Source organism: Rhinolophus sinicus, linkage group LG02 (assembly GCF_036562045.2).
Source record: "Rhinolophus sinicus isolate RSC01 linkage group LG02, ASM3656204v1, whole genome shotgun sequence".
NCBI classification, from domain to species: domain Eukaryota; kingdom Metazoa; phylum Chordata; class Mammalia; order Chiroptera; family Rhinolophidae; genus Rhinolophus; species Rhinolophus sinicus.
Window position 1 is genome coordinate 177412528 of NC_133752.1, and position 22295 is coordinate 177434822.

Here is a 22295-nt window from a genome sequence, read left to right on the forward strand (position 1 = left end):
ACCCCCACCCCCAGGTTCTTCTCCGCCTCATCGAGCACTAACTGGACAGTCCTTCTATGCACAACTTTATGTGGGGCTCAGGTGTCTACGGTACATAAATGTACAGCTCTTGATCCCCAGAGTTTTTAGAGCAGGAAGCACAGGGTGTCTGGGCCAGGCTTCTTAGTGGGGAGTGTGGACCTTGAGGTAGCGTCCGGGGGTGGGGGTGGTGACCAGCACTCTTGGGAGAGATTTCCTCGGGGAGCAATGCCAAAAGTCCTGAGTGTCTGAGTGTTCCTCACGCTTCTCTGAAAAGAAAGGAGGTGGGTATTAGGTAAAGGCAGATGGGGGTGAAGAGTGAGGCTAAGGGGCCCTTCCCTGTCACGGGCCCTGCTCTGGTACTGCCCTCCTATACTGACCCGCTTCCCACTGACCTCCTACTCTGACCCCCCCCCACACACACACACTGCATGCTGGCCTTGCCCTCTGCTTCCCCCCATGCCGCCTTTCCCTTCAGCACTTACGATGTGGACATGGGGGTGTCCAGCTGTATACTGTGGAGCCCACGCATCCTCTGCAGTTGGACCCGAGTCAGCTTCCGAGGCCTGCTGTCCCCAGGCTCAGGGATGTCCTCAATCCTTTGGCTGGCCAGATCTACCCGGATGTCTCTGAGCATGTCCTCAGTCCGGTGGGGGTGGGGGGCAGGGGTGCGATGGGGTGTCAGGAAGATGGGCTTCTCTTCGTCCTCATCCTCTGAGGATGCCCAAGAGCTTTCCCCTGCAGAGTCAGTGTGGGTAGTGGGGTAGTGGAGCTGTCCCCGAAGTCGGGCCCTATGCAAGGTTTCCACTACCACGTTCCCTCCCATTGAGGTCCCATCTTCTTCCTCAGACCAGGTAGGTGGTTCTCCCCTGGGAAGACTGCATCCCCTTTGGATAGCTTCTCCTGGCAGGTCAGGGGCACTTCGGCGTTGGGGAGCTTGGGGGTCAGGAAGCTGGTGGTGCAAAGTAACATCTCGGAGATCCAGGGTGGAGAAGGTGAAGTGGGGATCCCGCAAATGGGCCCATGGGCGTAGACGGCTCAGTGGGGAGTGGAGCCCCTTGGGGGAGACTGGGATCAGAGTGCCATAGCCAGAGTCTGAGGTATCATCTGCTACTGAGGGAGTGTCTTCATCCGTGTCTTCTGTCACCACCAGATGGGGGATGACGGTGGAGAACCCAGGAGTCCTACAAATATATAGTGAATGGTCAGAGTCAGATGCTAAGGGTTGAAAATCAAGTCTAAGAAGAGTCCCTTGATCACTCCATTCAGAAATGGCCCCTCCAAACTTATTTTAGTATCACCTTTACATTGCACTGACTGTTTTTCTCATCTGTCTGCTTGGACTGTAAGCTCCTCTAAGACATTTTAACCACAGCACATGCCGTGCCGCTGAACCTGACACTGTCATGCTGTCTGGAGATTTGGACGGGCCCCTGCAGCTCTGACATTCTGCAGATCCATACTGGCCTTCACTCTCTATCCTTAGCCTGGGGAGCCTGCCCCTCTCAGGCAGTTGATGCCTCTTGTGTCTGTTTCCTTCAGCCTGTGCCGACCCTAGGCTGGCTAACCCCCTAGGCTGTCCCAGGAGGCCTTTTGCACGGCTGCTGCCAACCTGTAGCCTGGGCTGTACAATCTATTCCCAATTTCCCTGGATGCTGTCGTGCTGTATCTCAGCCTGGTGGGTTCTTCTCTCTTTCCCTGCCTGCAGCCCCCTTACTATGGGACAGCTTGTGGTCCCTCTGGGTCTTACCTGCCCTCCGTGCTGCTCTGAGAGCCCTCCTGGGAAGGCGTGGAGGGCCTGGTGCCTTGGGACCCCCGGTCCTGGTCCTGGTCCCTGTCCCTGTAGAGGGCCAGGAGCTCCCTCTTCTGTTGGACGTACTCCTTGTCCTTCAGGTTTTGCAGGGTGACCTGGGGTGGGGATACTTTCATTAAGACCCTGAATTATTGAGCACTTGCTATATACCAGGCACTGGGCTAAGTGCCTTACATAAATTATCTCCTTTAATCTTCACAACAACCCCATGAGGCAGACATTGTTTTTTGTTTCTACATTACTACTGAGAAATGGAGACTCGGAGGTTAGTCACTGCCAAGGTCATGCAGTAAGAAAGTGAGACAGAACCAACATTTGAACTCTTGAGCTGGCCCTGGGGATGGGTGGGCTGAGCACAAGGCCCCTTTTCCTACCCTCCTGCCCCCTGGAAAGCCCTTTATTCAGGCTGTCGCCTCCTTCAGGAAGCAGTCCCTGATTGGTGGTCATGGTGGTATAAGTGTTGGGCCGGGCAGGTTAACCTTCCTTCTGCTACCAGGGTGGGCAGGGACAGGCTTTGTCCTGGGCTGAGGACTCTGCTGTCCTTCAGAGCTGAAAGCAAGACTGTCTCATGAGGGTTGGAGAGAGGATACATTACATTTTCTGTCTTCGTCCCTCAATATTTTCATACAGGTGACATCAGAGTAAAATAGTGATCCAAGAAATGGTTTACAGAGCACCTCCACATGTACATGGTGATTGGAGACACACCATCATCCAGCAGGGTGGAAGCCATGGATATTAGCCCATTTTACAGATGAGAAAAGGACTTCGAGAGATGAAAGTATTTGCTCAAGGTCACACAGGTAGAGAGAAGCAGAACTGGGACTGGGTCTTTCCCTGTGAGTGCTAAAGCAGTAACTGCATTGTTTTCAAGGGCAGCCGGAAAGGGTAGAGAGTTACTAGAGGATAACACTTGCTGGGGAGGGGAAGAGAAGGGAAGTCAGCAGAACCACTGAGAGGCTGAAGGCAGAGACTTCACAAGAGGGATGGTGGCTGCTGTGGATGGTGGCGCTGATATCAGCACTCACTGCATGGCCCTATTGTTCTTAAAATACTGAAGTACTTCCATGCTAGTAAGCAAAGGGCTGCTGTCTGAGCTTCCCACCTCCGTTCCCCAGGACTACCCTGTCCTCTAAGAGCCAGCAGTTGGAGGGATAGCAACTGGCACAGCAGGGGACTTCTAGGACACCCCACCACCATCACCAATGCTCCATTCTTGATTGGTTGATGCCCATGCCGTACTGGTTGTTAAATATTTTGAATATCTCCTGGCTTGAGGTATATGAACCAGCAACTCTTGGGTATCTGGAATTCTCTAAAAGCTTCTCCAGAAACACAGGGAGTCGTCGGGTCAGCACAAGAGACATGTTAGAGAAATGGTGACCAGGGATAGAAAAATGACCTCAATGACACATATTTCCAATTCTCCTTGCCCTGGCTTCCCAGCCACTTGATCTCATGGGGGACAAAGCATTGCAAGGATTCTTAGCAGTCTCCTAAGACTTGGTCTGTTGGCCAGAGCAAGGGACAACAGTGCCTGGGGGCAGGAAACCAGCAGAGCAGGGCAGGGCCTGTGACCTCTCCGTCTCCAACCTCATCTGTGGAGTGTGGGGAGGGCCTAGGACAAAGGAGGGTGAGAGGAGCCATTCTTGGGGCCTGGGCACGGCTGGGGCAGCCTGCTTGTCCAGTGAGATGCAGGGTCCTTTTGCCCCACATGAGCCAAGTTCAATTTTGTGTTTGGGATGTACAGGATAGGAATGGTTTGTGGAAGAAAAGAACTGGAAGGAAGGGGTGTGTGTGTGTGTGTGTGTGTGTGTGTGTGTGTGTGTGTAAGGAATATCCAATACCAGCATCTCCTTGGCCCTGGAAGAAGCAGGGATGTGGGGACCTCAGGCACCAGGGGTGAGGGCTGTTTGTAGAGCCTCCAGCTACCCCAAAGCAACCCGGGAGCGTCTTCTCAGTTTGGGCGAGAGGAGAGACGAGGTAGGCAGGGTGGGAAAGGAAGAGGAAATTGGTGCCTGAGCCAGAATGTGACACCCCCACAAAGCTGGGGAAAAGGAAGGGAGGGCTCCCTCAGCACAGCTCCTCTTCCTTTGCCCTGGTGGAGAACTGAAGCCTTGAGAGGAAATGCCTCCTCTCCCTGCTACTTCTGGGGCGGCTCCCAGATTTACCGGCTCTCCTTTCGAAGTCCCCCAGATGGTGAGGCATTTCCCCGTCAGCCTCAGGCCCGCCCAGGCACCACGGACCACCCTTTTCATGACGACAAGAAGCATTTATGAAGCACCCATTCAGTGCTGGGCCTCAAGCCCAACAATTTACAAACATAATCTTCCGTGCATGGCGGTTCCCAGGATGGGCCCCAGCACTTGGGGACTGAGTTTAGAGAAATGAAGCAATGCCTGTAAGAACACAGATAACGAGAGCTGGGCTGGCTCTCCCCGCCTTTCATTGCTCAGCCTTCTTTGTCCCTGACCGCTCTTTCTGTTCCCATCACTGGTGTCCTTTCCTCTTCCCAGCCTTTAAATATGGCTGTTTCCCAAGATTCACTCTCTCTTCCCTTGAGAAGATCCTTTTCAATAAAAACTTAACACGTTGCGTACGGATCACGAGAATCTTCACGAGGGATTTAAACCCCGCCGTACGCAACGTGTTAAGCCACCTCGGGTAGACCCGCTAGGAAAAAATCTCCATCTCCATTTCTGTAAGGGGGAGAAAAAAATCGCCTGACCCCTGGGGGTTGCTCTCTCCAGGGCTCAGTAGATAGATATTCTACCGCCCTCTTCAGTTTACAAAGACTAATGGTGCTAGAGAGCAGGATTCCCAAAGAATTTGGTGTGAGATAATAGCAGAAAAAATTAATTTCAAAGCGTTAAATCTTTGTTTTGCCAGGGGAGGCTGGGAGCCGGTGCACTGCTTGGTTAGGTATCAGAAGGGACCTCCTTTCCTTTATTAGCCAGGAATAGGACTAAATTACTTGCACAATAGAATACCAGCAGTTTTCAGTAGTCCCCTGGGGGTCCTAAAAGGAGAAGGTGGGAGGGGAGATGTCAACCTGGGACTGGGAACCAAAGGAAAAGGAGAAAGTCCTGCTGGTGGCAGTGGTAAAGATAAGAGGCTGCCTGACAGTAAGGGCGCCCGACTGCTGTCCTGGGGAAGCTGGGGCTTGTTTCCAGTTTTGTCCCCTGCTCTCCTCATACCCAGCCTTCAGTACAACTCAACTAATCACGGGAGCCATGTGAGTTGCCAGCCAGTCTGGCCTTATGGACACTGCAGGCTGGGGAGAGTGGTGTGGAGAGAAGGTCCCTGCCACGTAGAGAGCGGGGACTATGAGCGGGGCTCAAGCAGGGTCAGGGAAGATGGGAGAATACTCTCACCACAAAACCCACCACCACCCTCTACCCTGGTCTCCTGCCTCTTGCTTCCTGGGGACTGTCACCAGCCTGTTTAGTATTCAAGGAAGTGGCAGCCTCAGCGGGTTGGAGGACACAAGATCTTTAGGTTTAGTCTTTCATCCTTATTTCATTTTTCTTCTTTTTTTAATGGCAAAAACCTTGTATTTGTTTTTTACTCTCCTAATTCAGAATTTTTAATACAGTATTTAGACAGAGACTAAGCTCTGGTTTTCCCTTTCTCAAATAAGCTCTCCACGTTATGATAGGATACCACAGATAAGACTGTGGGAAGAATGCTTAAAATTATTGAACACTTTTCACACATTCACAGAAGTTTCAGAAACCTTAATTGCAAGCCCTATGCGAACCACTAATTTGATTTAAACTCTAAAAATAATGAAGTTGCATTCTTTAGAAATAGTCTACACTAAGATTTCTTTCCTCGTTCAAAATGTCTTTTTTTTTTTTTTTTTACAAAATTGAGGTATAAATGACATATAACATATTAGTTTCAGGCATATAAGGTAATGACTCTCTCTCTCTCTCTCTCTCTCTCTCTCTCTCTATATATATATATATATATATATATATATATATATATATTCTCTATATATATTCGAGCATATTCTCGTTATATATATAATGAGAATCACCACAATAAATCTAATTAACATCTGTCACCATACATTGTTACAAAAATTTTTTCCCCCTGTGATAAGAACTTTTAAGATCTACTCTCTTAAAAAACTTTCATAGTTCATCCTTATTTCTCAACTGAACTCCAGGGTCTGTGTTTCCATAGTTTCACTTTCCATAGTTTCACTTGTGTTTCAATAGTTTTATCTCCTACTGACGCATTTCCAAAGTACTTCTGTTTAAAACTAAATATTGCTACCCTAGGAAACAATCTCTCTCAGGAAACAACAATTAAACAAACAAGTTTTCATTTCTAATGATTTCATTTCTGTCAGGAGCACCACTGCCAAAACAGTCTTTCAAATGGGACCCTCAGGAAGCAAATCATCCTTTGTCCTTGTGGACAAGATACAGAGCATTTACCTAGAACTGGCACCATGTTTTATGCCTAATCTGAATGATCTTTGAATCTTCCCTAAGAGGCAAGGACTGTTACTATTTATATCCATTTGCAGGTGAAGAAATGGAAACTTGGGAGGCCACATAACTCACCCAAGATCATCTAGGAAGTAAGAGGCAGGACTGGTATCTGAGCCTAGATTTTCACGTATTCAGTGTTAGGCTTTTAACCAGTTTCCCTAAGGCTCAACTGTCTCTTCCTTTGCTCGTTCCTTCTGCCTCTCTCTTTTTCTTTCTCTCCTTCTTTCCTTCCTTCCTTCCTTCCTTCCTTCCTTCCTTCCTTCCTTCCTTCCTTCCTTCCTTCCTCCCTCCCTCCCTCCCTCCCTCCCTCCTTTCCTTTCTTCCTTCATTTTTTTTGCAACACAGTCCCTAAGGCCATGACACTAAACCTCAATGTTTCACACCCAAACTAGTAGAGTGAATCTCCTGTCACCAATATCCCCCTCTCCTAGCCCACCTATCACCGCCACCTGACAATTCAAGACAAAACACTGACTTCGCCATGGCATTCCCTTGCTCAAGAATCTATGGTGGCTCTCTTTCGACCCAATTCAGTTCAGTCTCCTCTGCAGCTCTCGGGGACCTGTAGAGCCTGGCCTCTCATCACTAGCTTACACAGACCCTTTGTTGCGACTCAGACAGATGTGGTCACTGTCCCAGAACAAGTCCAGCCCAAATGCTCCCTGGATTCTGCTCCTGGTTTTCCCAATCCTTAGAAGTCCAAGTCAAATCCTCATTCTTCTTCGGTTATTCTGCTTCTGCAGTGGGTGGAACAGTGGCCCCATAAAGATATGTCTGCGTCCTAACTCCCAGGACCTGTGAATGTGATCTTATTTGGAAAAAGGGTCTTTGCAGCGGTGCAAAGATCCTAAGTTAAGGATCTCAAGATGAGATGATCCTGGATTTAGGGTGGGCTCTAAATCTAATGACTGGTATCTTTACAAGAGACAGGAGAGGGAGATTTGGATGCAGAGACAGAGAGGAGGATGACAGTGCGAAGACAGAGGCAGAGAGTGAGTGGAGTCCTGTGCCACAAGCCAAGGAGCACCTGGGCGATGGAAGAGGCAAGGAAGGATTCTCTCCTAGAGCCTTGGTGAGGAAGCCCTGCTGACACCTTGATTTCCAAATTCTGGTCTCCACAACTGGGGAAGAATAAGTTTCTGTTGCTTTAAGCGCCCAGTGTATTGTGATGGCAATACAGCTCCATTTGGATCTCTCTTCTAAACTCCTCTAGCTGTAATCACATAAATCTGCCCACTCACTCCCCGGCTTAACACCTTCACTGGTTCCCATCATCTGAAGGACAAAAGTTCCTTACGTGGCATCCAGAGATGGGCACGCTGGTGGTGCCTGCCTCCCGGCCTCTGTCGCTGTGGCTGCCCTGAGCTTTATGTCCTAGTCATATGAATGACAAGGCGGGTCGTCTCTCAAAACACACAGCTGTTTCCTATCTCCGACCTTTGCACAGTCTGCTTCTCCACTGGAAATGCCTTTCCCTCCCACCCGTGTCTCCTGATGTGCTCCTAGACACTCCTTCAAACAGTGCTCAGACGAGAGCTCCTCTGGGAAGGCTTCTCAGTGTAGTCTCCCTGTGCACCGCGGTCCCTTTCCCAACCAACCCACCACACAGAACGAACTACTCCCTCCTGGTCCCAGTTCCATTCCATACACATGTTTCTCTAGTCGTACAATGACTTGTCTAGCGACTAGCTAGGCTGCAGTGCACATTCCTTGAGAGCAGGGATGGTATTTTACTCCTGTCTGATTCCCCAGCACCTAGCTAGTGCCTATAGCCAGCAAGGGCCCATTCATACCTGCTGAATGGAGGATACAGTTCAGAAGGGAATTGCTTCAGGGTGTAGAAACCTTGAGGGAATGCTGTTTTGGGTTTTCCCAGTGACACGCACAACAGCTGGCTCAAGGCTGTCTTCCCTGCTCTTAGGAATGGTCATGCTGCGTCTCCCTCCTGAAGGCAGTCTGAACCTGCAGCCACTCCAGTCTCTCTCTTCTCCTCCCCTCTGTGCTCCCCGTTTCTGAGCTCCAGGGGCCCTGCCATCCCTCCCCGGCCTGTTCTCACATACCTGGGCCTTCTGGGTCTTCTCCAGCCACCGGGTACAGTCTGTAGCAGTGGGACAGTACACAATGAGGGCACTGGAGGCGCACTTGAATTCAGTGAGGTGGATCACCAGGAAGCTGTCTGGGGGGAGGAGAAGGTCTGCTTCAAGGGCCAGACCTTTGTGAACCCCATCCCAACTCCCCCTTCCCCTTGCCAAGAGGAAAGGAGAAGGAAAAGATCCCCGCAGGAAAGACATACTAGGGTCTCGGAGTGGTTGGCACACAAGCTTCTCCAGCATGAAGGGGGGCCGGATAACCTTGGCTTTGTCTGCCTTGCGTTGGTGCTTTGTCACCAGGAGCACGTCAGAGAAGAGGAACAGGTACACGTCCAGCTGGAGGCATGCAGAGGAGAGAGAGGCAGGGTCAGCTGGAGCAGGGGGAATGGCAGGATAGGAATTGGGGTTCATGGGGCTCACATGCACGCACACACACACGCATGCAGAGACAGACACACACACCCCTTTCTCCCATTTCCAGCTTTTCTGATTTAGCTTGTCTCCCATCATCTCTCCCTTCTCTTCAATCTATCTTTCATCTCCGCTCATGCCCACAGCTCCTCACCTTCCCTTCTCGCCCCTCTTTTACTCGCACGGGTCCCTCCAGCAGCAGCTGCCTGGTGTGCTCAGGAGCCACCCCCAGCATGGGGGACATCAGGTCCAGGCTGGAGAATGGACGCAGCTTCTGAGGGCCACAGAGAGGAGAGGGTCAGCAGACTGGGCTGCGCTTATGTCTGTCTACCTACCAGTCACATCCTTTGTCCTTTCACCAGCACCGTCTCTTTCCAGCCTTCCTTCGCTTGGAGGGAGAGAAAGTGTTTCTGGGTCCTCTTTCTACTCTTGAACTCTGCCCCTGGGACCCTTATCACTGAGAAGGAATGATGGGCACGCCCTGCTGTGGCACCTCTGCCCCCTCCCCTCCAGGCCTCGGCTACTTCCATTTTCCTGGGGACCTTGCCTTTTCTGAGCCCCCTTCCCTCTCTCACCTTCTCCATCTCCTCGCTGGATGGCTCCAGCACCTCATAGGGCCCAATGCGCTGCACTGCAGCCACCAAGTTATCCTGCTCTTCACCTTGGCGGACCTGCTTATTGATGTGTCGCAGGAATGACTCCACAGCTGCAATCTAGGCGAGGGCAGGGCATGGAAGGAGGAGCAGCTCAGGTCCACACCCTGGACTTCCCACCCAATCAATGACAGTCACTGCGTTCTAACACAGGCTGGCCAGTCAGCGCCACGCTGTCACGTACACATGACAGGACACTCTCAAGAGTTCCTGGAGAGCAATTCCCACACAGCAGCCCCCAATCCCAAGGGTCCTGGCCCTGCCAGGCCACCTACCATGGCGGTCAGGGCCCGGTGGGCTCGTTCCTCAGGGCTCCTCTTGAGCACAGCCTGCAGCAGCAATGGGTACTTGGTGATGCGCTGCTGAGGCTTGATGAGTAGGTCACCCAGCATCTGTCTCCCCGAGCGCTTGTGCTTCTCACACCACTGCCAGGGAAGGTGGGCATGGGGTCAGCAGTCTGCAACGTCCCTCCTGCCCCACCCTAGTGACAGCCTCAGCCTTGGGCTAAGCTAGAGTTAGGGAGAGACCTAGTTGTCTAGGGTCCGCCCCATCCCCCTTCCCCAGCACCCCTCTCCCACCTGCACGAAGGTACGGAAGAAAGGGTTATTGTCTTGCTGCTCCCGGGCATAAGCCATGGTCTGCTTCACTCTCAGGCAGTACTGGACATAAGGCTGGAACCGCTGGCTGAACTGGAGGGACAGATATGGGGGGGGTCAGGGAACAGGCAGGGGAAGAAGGTCATGAGATACAGGCTTCACCCTGTAGAACATGGGGAGCGAGGGTGGGGGTGGGGGCTGGAGACAGCCTCTCATAGACCCTTAGTCCATCTCCTTCCAATCCCTACCTCCCATGACTGCCAGCCCCTCTCTCTAGATTCCAAGGAGGAGTTGAGGTCCTGAGAGGTCCACCCACTGCTGCTCTCTGAGCTCCTGTCCACAGCCCCTGCTGTACCCTGCTGCTCTAAATTTACTCCCTCCATCAATAATTCAGCTGGAATGTTTTTTAGGACACTGGAGATCCCATTTCACCCGGCAGAGGGGTGGTGACCTGAGGCTGGCCCAGAAGCCCTGTCCTATGGAAGGGGCCCACCTCAGGCTCCCAGGAGACTGTCTCACTACCTCTCTACCCCAGTCCAACTCTGCAAGGCCCATGTCTTCCTGGCTGGGTCACATGGAGAAGGAAGTGTGATCCTGGGCCTCTCGCCTTCTCTTGTCTCCCTTTTCCATGCTCCAGGTGACCCTGTGGCCTTTTATACCTCCTTTCTCAGTCCCCTGGGGGGCATCTCACATAGGCCCCATTCTTGCTCCCAGCTGTTCGTCAATGGATCTCTGTCCATGAAGTAAGATTTTATAGCTGATAAGAGCTTAGGTGCAACCCTTCCCTGAGACAGCTGCATTTTCATGTCATAAGAGTCTCCAGAAGCCCAAAGAATCTTTGGGACGGAAGTCATACTTGTGGAATGAAGGGCAGGAGGTGAGGTGATATTTTGGGGTAGAGGCTATGCCCTTGGACCCCCTCAGGTCACGGAAGGATTCTAGTTGCATAGGCACACCCTGCAGACAGGACCCCTCGGGACTGTCCTAGTCCTGCCTCATTTGCCCTTCATGCCTCACCGCCAGGAAGCCATGTTGCAGGCTGACAGGGTCCAGAGGTTGTCCCGAGGCTCGAGTCTCCCGCAGGGCAGGCCCCAGCACCTCTTCCCAAAAGCTCCGGTGAGTTCGAATCAGGCTGGGGACATTTCCAAACAGGGTCTCAGCTGATACCTGGAGGGAGAACGTAGTGATATGTCTTGGCAGGTCACTGTCAGGCGGCATTGGCCATGGACAGAGAGCACTGCTCAGTTAGGATGGCGGGGGTGGGGGGAGAGTGGAGCCTGTGGTCTGTTTGAGGTATAGAGCAAGAAGGAGAGTAGGAAGAGCACGGGGCAGTGGAAATTCAGACTGTGCAGCCTGGAGGGCTCTCTGGGACCCCACCCCCACCCCACCCCCTCCACTCCCTGGACTCAGAATGTGGGATGTACCAGGCTCCCCTCCTGAGGTCCCACTCACTTCTGTCAGCAGTCCCACTCGCTGCAAGTTCAGCAAACCCGCGGCTAGGAGCTAGATGCAGGGAGAGATGAGGGTCTCACCACTTGACCTTGTCCTGTCGGATGGGACCCCAGCCTAACCCTTCAATGCATCTTTAGTACTGCTAATCTCTCGCCCAAGATCCCGTGAAGGTCTCAAATCAGGGAGATCTCTTGGTATGCTGTCCCTCCCTCTCCCATCAACCCTGCCCCTTCTGATCTGGGAGGACTGGGAGAGATACAAATGAGATGAGTATATGGCTGAGGATGGGGCCAGGGCTGGGGTTGAGGGAGGCTCACATCAGTCATGATCTTGAGCTTTCGCATGTAGATCAGCTCGGTGGTCAGTAGCTCCCACAGTGCTTCCTGTTGGTGGCAAAGCTCCCGGCTCATCTCCTGGGGTGGGAGTAGGGCTGGTTCAGTTGGGGAACGATGACAAGAACAGTAGCTACCATTTGTTAAATGCTACTGGATCTACTTCATAGATGACCTTTTAATCCTCAAATCAATCTTCCAGTGTGTAGGTGGTGTCACCCCCACTTTACAGATGAGGTGACTGAGGCTCTGAGAGGTTTGCTGTCTTGACCAAGGTCTCACTAGTAAGTGATGGAGTTGGGATTTGAACTTAGAGCAAGATGTCTCCAAATGCTTTCCCCACATGACCCCACTTCCTGAGGCCTTTTCCTTGGGAAGAAGCAGAGGTGAGATGTGTGTCTGTGTGTCTGTGAAGCCCTGGGGACAGACATTGTGTTACAGGCCCACCTTGTGCCCAGGCACCAGCTCCTTCCAGGACATCTCAATGGTCAGGCCACTGTCACTGCTCTTTCCTATTTCCCAGTGCTTCCGGTCCTCGGGGGGCAGGCGGGGTATCCCGTACATGCTGAATATATGCAGCCTCTTCTCCAGCTCCTGGGTCGTGGTGACTTCCTGCTGGGACTGAGAATGAGATCAGCCCTGGCCACAGCCTGGGTGCTCAGCCCGGTTGGTTCAGGGAGGACTGTGTGTGTGTGTGTGTGTGTGTGTGTGTATGGGAGCACTGACACGAAAGCCTGCACAACGGGGGATTACAGGGGAAAGGGCACTGCTGGAACGCGGACAGATAGGCACTTTGGTCTGCAGAAAGGTCCCTGGACAGTGGGGTCTGACATGGGATCCCTGACTAGAAAGGTGCCTTCCAGGGGTCTCCTGAGACAGAACCCACCAGAACAGGATTTAGGGAACCAGTGGTCTCAGGCAGCATTTCGACATTTGTCCCAAATGCACACATTTATGAGGTAGTAAGGCTTAGGGGTGTATCCCTGAGAGGGCCTCCAGACAGCGCAGAATCCGGCTTCTTGGAGGGGCTGCCTGTGCTCTCAGCTCTGCTCCTCTGTGGATATCACAGCTCAGGCTTTGAGCATACGGGTAGGAGGAGAGAAACCCCTTACCTTTAGTTTGGGGGAGTGAGGTGGGCCAGCCCCCAGATGGACTCCATGCCTCTTCTCAGGCTCTGATTCTCGGAACCGTATGGGAGACGGACCTCGGGCCTGGCTAGAACTCTTGGCAAAAGGGACGTAGACCTGGAGACGCAGGCGACTAGGGTCCTGGGGAAGGAGCAGGGGAAGTTCTGTGGGGGGGTGCCTTCCTTCCCCCAGGAGTCCTAAGGAGGTAGTGGGGGCCAGGCTTCACCCCAGATGGCATCCCACACCCCTGCAAGTTGAGCTGACTCATTTCTCCCCTCAAACCAGTTTGGTGTGAGCTGCTCCTGTTCTGACTCACAGTGGCTTCTGCCACGGCGGCCAAGTGAGTTGGGCAGGGACATGCCAAGCTGGCTCCCTGAGTGGGCCTGGGGGCAGAAGCAGGGGCCTCCTGAAGAGAAGGCGCACAGGTACGCACACGCCTGGGCTCTGGTGTGTGTCCCCCGTCATGGCTGCCCACTCACGTGTGTGCCTCTGGATCACAGGCTTGCACACACAACCCATGGTGCACACTACATCTGGGTCCCTTGCAGCTCCCCTGGTTTGTGAACAGCCCCCTTGTACATGGGGATGAGGGCACATACACGAGCGGCTCCTCCCTACAGGCATGCAGCCTGCGTCCCATCCAGTGGGGAGCAGCTGCCCTTCCGTGGGAGAGGTTGAAGCCGAGGACACAATCCTCCTCCTGGACAGGACTGGTCACATTCCTTGATCTGTCTGTGGCCCGATTTGCTCCATAGACTTCCTAGTCTCCCTCCCACCCAACCCCCCTCAGCCTGGGAGTTCCCAGGCTGTCCTCGCTGTCTCCCAGGGCCAAGTCTTCTTCCACTAGGGCTGGGGATACCCCAAACCAGATGCAGAACTGTTCTCAAGGTAGAGGAAAGCCTGGAAGCTGAGAGAAAGACCGCTGGCCTCCACACCCCTTTCCTTGGTCAGCATTGGAGGCAGGCCAGGAGGGTGGAGCTGGGGTGGAGCCCCCCATCCCTCCTCACTTGCAGAGAAGGGATACTCTGAACCTTTGCTCTTCCTCAGCCCTGACTCAGAAGGAGTCCACAGGCTCCTCCCAACTAGAGGCCGGGAGTCTGGGAGGTGCCATCCCCAGGGCTTGGCGAAGTTCCCCAGACTCCTGTCTCTGACCTGTCGAACAGCACCTCCTCTTAGGGCCTGGCTTCTCCTGGCTCTCTGCCTTGCATGCCCCATCTGTCAGGGATGGGTGTGGAGTCCTGGGAACCTGGCCCAGCACTGCCTTCCTCTCTCTCCCAACCGGGCAAAAAGGTAGGGTGAGGGATAGGAATAGAGCTGCCCATGATCCTGTAAAAGGCAGAGACTTGAAAGCCTGGGTGTCCTCCCTCCTGCCCCACCCAGGTCACCTCTGGGGCACAGCCTGGACTCACCAGCACGGGGCTTCCTCGGGGATAGACACTGACAGCTGTACTCTGGGCAGAGGCCCGATGCCGGCCCCTATAATTCTCAACGTGGGAGTCCGCAAGTCCTCGGAGGGGACCCTCATCTGGAGGACCAAAGGCCTGCATTCCTTCTTTCCTGGGTCACCTCTGAAGGGTCATAGCTCCAAGGTCCAGGAGAAAGGGGTCTCCTAAGGCTGCAAAGAGAAAATGAAGGAATGAAAGGGCCAGCCTTGACCAATGGGTAGCACTAGGCCTGAGACCAAGGTGGTAGGGGGTGGGGAAGGAAGGACGGTGAAGAGTCAAGGGCTTGGTCACTTGTTTGGGAAGCATGGCTGCCTCATCTCTGACTTGGTGGGGTTGGGGAGTGCCCCCACATGCTGGGTAGAAAGCCTGCTAGAGCTGTACCTCCTCCCTCACATATGTGCACATTTAGGGTACAAGCTCCCACACTGGTCTCAAATGATGCTGCAGCCTTAAGAGCAGCTGGGAACAAGGGTGACAGACAGGTCCCAGCTTCCTGGATGCCCTCAGGTAGGGGCAGGGGGATGGTGGTGTGGGGATTCCCCTCACACCTACTTATTCCCTCCCCTTCCTCATACACAGCCATGGAGAGGGAAGGCAGAAGACTGCCTGGACTTGCCACCTGTTTTTGTACAGCCTGCAAGCTAAGCATGCTTTTTACATGTTTAAATAGTTGAAAAAAATTAAAAATAATACTCTCATTACACATGAAATTTATATAAAATTCACATTTCAGTGTCCATAAAGTTTAATTGGAACACACCCATATTTACTGTTTGCCGATGGTCTATGACTACTTTCCAGCTAGTTCTGACAGAGACGGAATAGGCTTCAAAGTCTAAAATGTTTGCTATCTGGCCCTTTACTGAAAAGTTTGTCCACCCATTACCTGGAGCCTTCTGGCCACAAAGAGGTGAGGGAGGGACAGCTATTAGGCGGTTGGCCTTAGAGATGAGCAGGGTGGCAGCCGTGTCTCTGGTCTTGGGCTGCGTTTGGTCTTCCCCAGCCTCTGGGGACACCGCCATGGAACTGGGAGCCAGGTGTGGAGCTCCATCCCTTCCACCAGGGTAGAGGACCCACCTTCTGAGTGGGGAGGGCCTGGAGAGGAGATGCCTCTTAAGCAGGTGCTGGTCCCCCTCTAGGTGGGCCTGATGCCCCTGATCCGCCCTTCCCCCCTTTTATTTTTTCTCGGATTTGCGAGCAGGGGAGGAAAGAAGTCATTGTCTCCCAGGCCCCCTCTCAATGCTCCCTCTCTCTCTCTTCCTAACCCACGGTCCTTTTTGAGTTTGGATCTGGCTTCTCTCGGTCTGTCGCCCCCGCGCCCCCCGCCCCGCCCCCGCCCCGCCCCCGCCTGCTCACCGGCCCGCAGGTATCCCGGTGCCCGCCGCCGGCGTTGCCGGCCCTAGCCCGCGGGGCTCTTGCTCGCCGACGGGTGCCGCAGCGATGCCAGCCCGGCTGCTCAGCCTGGGTCTGGGACCGAGCGGCCCGCAGGACCGGGGCAGCACAGAGCAGGGCCGGACACCAGGGAAGGTGGCGGGAGAGGGGCGGGGACGCGGGCAGGTACCGCCCTCTCACCGCCGGCACCAGACCTGCCGCGCAGTGCGGGCGCCGGTGGGGCCTTGGGAACTGAGGGGCCTCTGTCCGGGACGCAGACACCACCCTACCCGGCAGGGAGGCTCGCTTTGCACGGCCTCTGTTCCTCTCTTCTTTCCTGTGGACTTGAGCTCACCACCCACCCGGCCCGGGCGGAAGGGCTGGAGCCGCGCGCCACCCCAGCGCGCTCCCATCTCAGCCAGACCCCCGCGAGGTGCCAGAGTCATGGGGCACAAAAGCAGGGCTGGGCGCGCTGGGGGTGGCGGCGAGAGGAATGACTGAGCGATTTACGGCAGCTGTCACCTTGCTGTCTGGGCGCTGTGAGTGGCTAGCCATCCCCGTCTCCCCCTGCCTCGTCTTTCTCCTTTATCCAGGCAGGGGAGCAGGACTGCCAGCAGAGGGGCGTGTGGGCCCAGGCATCCGGGGGCCCTCGCAGGGTTCTCTGGCTTGGAGTCCAAAGTGTGACCCTTATCTCACCTGCCCTGGCCATCTGTGGAAGGCTGAACTTTGCCTGTGCTCCAGGGATGGCCTCTGATACCAGGCCCTTGACCCAACAGTTCTCACATTACCTGAGACTGGGGTGGGAGGACAGGAGCATCAGATGGGGGCACCCTCACACTTCATGGCAAACAGGCATACTCCAGGCTTCACAAGGACTGTCCCAGCACCCACAGTGGCTACTGAAACTCGCTGGGCATGACACGAAAAGACCACATTTTCACATCCGTAAATCATGACACATTGTCTGATGGAAGTACTGGATATTGGGCATCATTTGATGGTTTCTAATTTCATCTGCCCTCCCGTATGTTTGTTTTGTTTTCCCCTGAATTTCCTGTTATGTGATTGCTCTGTTGGTTCAGAAGAGTTCTTCGTACATTTAGCCCCGGCATCCTAGGGTTTTAGGGCAGGAACTGCAGTGGAGAGAAGCTCTTTTATCTTCCCATTCACAGACAGAATGGGAGAGGGGAAGGAGAGAGAGAGAGAGAGAGAGAGAGAGAGAGAGAGAGAGAGAGAGAGAGAGAGAGAGAGATATCCAGGGATGACAAGAGTAGGTATGAGGGAAAGAGCTAATAATAAACCAGGAGATGGTGATTACTGGCGGTATTAAATGACACCCCAGAGAGAGCTGGTGCCAAGGGCCCCTAGCTTCTTCTCCCAATGTCTCCCAGAAGGAGGAGTAAGAGGGAAATTGAAATTGAGAGAACACCAGTGACAAGCCTGGATTCACTGTGCTCTGGGGGGAGCAGCTAGACTGACCCAGTGGATACCGGGAAAGTTAACCCTTTAACTTCCCTCCAGGCTGGGATCCAATCTCCACCTGCCACTGCCCCAGCGTCTGTCTTCAGCCTCTCTGGGAGGGGAGGTTCCCAGGAAAGCCAGAGTCTAAAGCTGGAGGCATGGCAGGGCCCTCCTGTGGGTGGGAGGTGGGGCTCCTGTGTTCTATTTGTCCTATTCTGGCCTTCTTGTCACATTGTTGCTCTCACAACCTCCATTTTCCCTGGCCCCTTCTGTGCTGTGAAGAGAAGACACACAAGGCAGGCTGAGGGGAACACAACTTAGAGGGCTGAATGAATGAAGCCTAAAGAGTCGGGAGGTTGGAGGGTTGGCCCCTGCGGGATGGCTCTGGGGAGCACCTGGCCCTTGGCCCAGAGATGGGACCTGGAGACTTGTCTTTCTTCCTGACTGGCCCCAGACTTTCCTCACACTTCTTCTACCCTTCCTTCATGCCTCAGTTTCTCATCTAGTGCAGATACCTCTCATCAGGTCCCCAGCTAACCCCACAGAAGGTGTCTCATCAAGATCAGAGCTCTGGGGATCAAAAGCCTCTATCTGATACATCATGAGGGTAACTTTCTGGGGCTGGCATCTGGGGCCCCAAGTCTCTTCTACCTTCCCTCACAGGCAGGAAGGTCACAGAGACTCACTTGACCCCTGAGCTCAGCCTATTCCACACCTTGCAGGGCAGAGCTGAGCCATCTAGGTTAATGAGGTGCCAGCAGGTGCTAACAGACGGGGCTGATGGGAGGGGTGTCTTCCTTGGTGCAGAGTGAGGTAGAGGAGGGGAAGCTGAGGACTCAGTCTGGGAGGCCCAGGTCATGTGAGGCAGATAAAACCAGGAGTCCAGGTCCCTGGCACAGCTGCCAGTGCCTTATACCAGAACTGATGCCCTCTCTTCCCTTCCTCCTCTCCTCCTCTCTTCCCGCTTCCTTCCACACTGATTGGCAGTGTTCATCTGTGCAAGGTACTAGGAGTACTTGTATATAGAATATATATTCCCAGGATGAGAAATAGTTCTATTTCTAGAATAAGAGACAGTCCCTGATCTCCAGGAGATTACAGACTAATGGGGAGACAGACATATGGGGAACGGAACATAGATATATGTTAAGTTATACATATAAAGAATGAACCAAGAGCTATAGCAGCACTTTGGAGGATTGATCACTACAGAAGGAAGCCAGGAAGTCTTCATAGAAGAGGTGAACTTTGTGCTAGGACTTTAAGGACAAGTAGGAATTTGCTGGGCAAAGCAGGAGGGAAGGACATTTCTGGAGTAGGGAACAGCATGAGCAAAGACACAAAGATGTGGAGGAGCACTGTTAAAAAGAAAAGGGGAAAGGGCAGGCTTTCTCAAAGGCTTCCTGAGGACACCCATCCTCCAAGCAGCTGATCTCTGGGTGTTGGCTTAGAGGACAAATCGTCTTCCCAGCATTCAAAGACCTTCACAATATGATCCCAATTATACGTCCTGCCTTTAATCTGCTACTCCCCTACTCCACCCCTGGACATGTGCCCATTCTCTGAATCTGTCCAGCTTCTCTAATTCTATGTCTATGCTCAAGTACTTCCCCTCAACTGGCATGACGTTCTTGATACCTTATCCCCCCATCTCCACTTCCTCCTCTTTCAAGGTCCTTCCCAAGGACTGCTTCCTTCAGGAAACTTCCTGATGATACCCCAACCAGAGTGATCACTTTCCTCCCTGTTTTCAATGGCCTGGGTTTCTTTAAAAGGCACCACTTTTATTCTGCTCAGTACGGTTGTTATTTGCATATATACCCATGTCCCTCACTACACTCCAAGCTCCTTGAGGGCAGGGAACAGCCCCTAGTGTAGAACTGAGCTGCATTGACTTCCTAGAATCAGATAGAATCGACATTTAGGTAGACTTGCCTACTCTGTCATCTCTCTGCCCTGCCTGTGTTTTTCAGATATCTGGAATTCTCCCACAACTTCGCTTTGGCATTCCTGGTTCATTATTGTGGCTTCAGCATTCTCTCGGCGCTCCTGCTAAAGGTTTCTGACCCTTTAGGACCAACGTGCCGTGTAAGTTTTACCTTCCATGTGAATTCTGATGGATTAGTAGTGGTTTCCTTAGAATATTATGTTAAGAAGGATTCTGTGGATTATTGAAGGAGGAGCTCAGACGAAATAGCGCTAAAATGATGTGGGGACACAGTCCCAGAGAGCAGTTTCCAGGCTCTCGGCCTCACGTGGAAAGGTGAGGGCTCGGGTAGTAGATGGCCATCAGCTGTGATGAGTTGGCCATCGGCTGGTACGGTGCCATTAGCCACTCATATAACTGCCATGGCTAAGCTAGCAAACACTAACTGCAGTTAGCAAGGGGTTGGTTGTTGGTTGGCAGAGAAGCATGGATGGTGGATTACGGATCGTGTGGATCCTACTTCCTGTGTCTCTCCCAGCCGCCAGCGAGACTGGGGTGCAGGAAGACCCCTCATTGGGGTACTGGCGGATGTTTGCTTTTGTGTCTCTACCAGCTGCCATCGAGAATATAATGGTATGACTCCCCTATCTATGGCTGTTGTTCCTTTTTGACCTCACCATATCCTGAGTTCTTATGCGGGGAGCGGGAGCTGAGACCTTGCATGACAGATGGCTTAGTGACTCCTGCCTTGGAGGGAGGAGGGCTCCCTCTGCTTTAGTGTGAAGAGGTTAGTTTATCAGATGCTTTTCTTACCTTAAGCCAAGACTGGGGCACTATGAGGGCACGAGAACTTTGCCTCTGGGGAAAGCTTAGGGGGAAAGTGAGTGGAAGAGGAGGTGAGGGCTCCAAAGATAGATTTCCTTTTTTGGGATTTCCTGGGACAGAGCTTGGAGTCAGTGTCTGAATGTTCAGGTCTGAGCTCTGATATGATCAGTCTTCAAGGGGGTGTGGAATCTTAGCCAGGCCAATAGGCCTTTATAGCTTGGGATCCCGACAGGTTCCTTAGCAGGTGAGGTGTGGGGACAGAGCCAGGAGAGCAGTTTCCAGGCTCTCGCCCGCACGTGGAAAGGTGTTAGCTCAGGTAGTAAATGGCCATCAACTGTGATTGGATGGCCATCAGCTGTGGCTAGTTGGCCATCAGCTGTAACCAGTGAGCCATTGGCCACTAATATAACTGCCGTGGCTAAGCTAGCAAGAAGATGGTGGTGTAGTGGCGTGGCGTGGTGTGGTGGAGTGTGGATTACGGATTGCAGAGAGGTGGATTGCAGCTAACAAGTGAGGTTGGTTGGCAGAGAAGTTGACGGCGGGTTGCAGATTGTGTGGCTCCTGCCTCCTGTGTCTCCAACCCAGCCGCCAGCGAGAATATAGTAGTATGACTCCCCTATCTATGGCTCCATGGGTGTTCCTTTTTGGCCTTTCCATGTCCTGCGTTCTTATGTGGGGAGCAGGACTAGAGGCCCCGAGGGCCACCCCGCATGACATGAGGCTAAGGTGATGACAGGGAGTCCCCCACCTGTGGGAATGTTCCCCACTCCTCTCTCCTCCCATGTAGCTCAGGCCTTCAAGAATGGCAAGAATGTAACAAAAATGAATCATCTCCAGAGGCGTTTTTATTTCATGGCTGTCTGTCTACCTTTGCCCCATTGCACCTAGGAACCGTGGTCTCCCCTAGTGGCAGCCCCTGGAAATGCAAATTGGTTTCTGGAGGCTGCAGTGGACAGGCCCCCAAGCCCTGGCCTTTCCCAGTTCAATAGGACACGTATGGCCTTACAATTCAACATTCCTTCCCATGCAGAAATGCTGGTTGATGTCCTTGACAGATGACCCCTGCCTCTGCCTGATAACCTCCAGCAATTCTCCCACAGTCTGTGCTTTTGTTCAAGTGGCTCTGATCAGTGAAAGTGTGAAAGTGTGGTCACTTCCTTCAAGCCCCCTTACCTACAAACAGTCATTTCCTCCCTCAGGTTTGTGCTGACACTGGGTCTCTACCTCCTCTGCCTGAGGGTGACCAAAAGTACATGTAATTAAGAAGTTTAAGGCTCTGGGTCAGTTTTTAAAGTTAGAACAGCCTCATGCCCCACCATGGTCAACTAACTGCTACTAGGTCTGTAATCCTTGTCACTTAGTCCAAGGTCACAGCCAGCCCTTGCTCATGGCATGTGTATTTCGTGGTTGTTTCAGACCATCTCGGTATGACACATCTTGTCCAGCCCAGGAAGATGGGTAGCTATTTTATTCTTAGAGTAGATGCTCTAAACAGTCCTAGGTCATTATTTCTAATTTAATTTGACAACCCTGATTTTCAGGAAGTTCTTTCTCATGTCTGACCCAAATACCTCCAGCTCAAGCTTCAAGTAATTTGCTTAAGCTTGGGGAATATCTTTCTCTGTATCATGAGCCCCTTTTTGGATAATTGAACCCAAATTTGGGTCATTTTAGCAGGATCCAGAAGCCCTGGATCCTTTCCCTGTGCTTCAGAGACCCAGGTTCTCAGTTTGGGTTCATGTGGGCAGGCACCTATGTCTCAGGACCCATCCTGTGTGCCAGGCACGGTGCTTGAGGCTCAGCACACACTAATCAACCTTTTCTGTGCTACAACCCAATGAAACAGGTACTCTTGGTATTAGTCCATCTGATAGATGCAAGACTGAGTCTCTGAGGTAAGGTAACTTGGCTAAGGTCACCAAGGCAGCATGAGGAGCAGCTGGGATCTAATCCTTACATCTAACAAGGCTTTAGGGTGGGCATTGGTTCAACCACTGGTCTCCAAACAGGAGACCTCTGTGAGCATTTAGGCCTGATGTCTTCCTCTGCCCTTGCTCCCATTTTGCATTGGTCTCTACCTTAATTTTGCATGAATCCTTCCCTTCTTCCTAAATGACCTTCAGTTATGGCCTATGCATTCTCACAGCTCTTTGTTCTATGTCAGTGTCTTTGTTTGAAGGTAAACACTTCATAAGGGTTCTGGGGGCAGACAAACTTGACTTAGAGAAGTCTCCAGGCTTATGTAAAATGAGGATAATAATATTAA

The 22295-nt window shown here is 52.7% G+C and overlaps 1 protein-coding gene across 5 annotated transcripts; it reads right to left on the reverse strand.

Annotated features, from left to right (window-relative positions):
* Window positions 1–52: 52 nt before the first annotated feature.
* Window positions 53–16255, reverse strand: PLEKHG6 (pleckstrin homology and RhoGEF domain containing G6). 5 transcript variants are annotated; one of them, XM_019754360.2, is made up of 17 exons: window positions 16107–16255; window positions 15332–15540; window positions 14410–14615; window positions 12986–13141; window positions 12321–12494; window positions 11859–11954; window positions 11542–11592; window positions 11107–11256; window positions 10072–10182; window positions 9769–9918; window positions 9416–9553; window positions 8995–9114; window positions 8633–8765; window positions 8400–8515; window positions 1769–1926; window positions 504–1202; window positions 53–287 (listed from the first exon to the last, which is right to left on the reverse strand). In XM_019754360.2, the coding sequence occupies exons 3-17, from the start codon at window positions 14545–14547 to the stop codon at window positions 278–280; spliced, it is 2400 nt and encodes a 799-aa protein (XP_019609919.2). In that variant the 5' UTR covers window positions 14548–14615; window positions 15332–15540; window positions 16107–16255; the 3' UTR covers window positions 53–277. The 5 variants fall into 5 exon arrangements, with proteins under 5 accessions (XP_019609919.2, XP_074182252.1, XP_019609917.2 ...); XM_074326151.1 differs by having other exon boundaries at window positions 12321–12485; window positions 16107–16254; XM_019754358.2 differs by lacking the exon at window positions 16107–16255 and adding an exon at window positions 15802–16061.
* Between the last annotated feature and the right edge of the window lie 6040 nt (window positions 16256–22295).

Excerpts from the sequence above, each read along its gene's own strand:
- PLEKHG6 (XM_019754360.2), bottom strand. The coding sequence starts at position 14,547 with ATGCAGGCCTTTGGTCCTCCAGATGAGGGTCCCCTCCGAGGACTTGCG. Across the intron at positions 10,183-11,106 it reads TGCAACATGGCTTCCTGGCG|TTCAGCCAGCGGTTCCAGCC; the intron begins GTGAGGCATGAA and ends CTGTCCCTCCAG. Across the intron at positions 8,766-8,994 it reads AAGAGGGGCGAGAAGGGAAG|CTGGACGTGTACCTGTTCCT; the intron begins GTGAGGAGCTGT and ends GCATGCCTCCAG.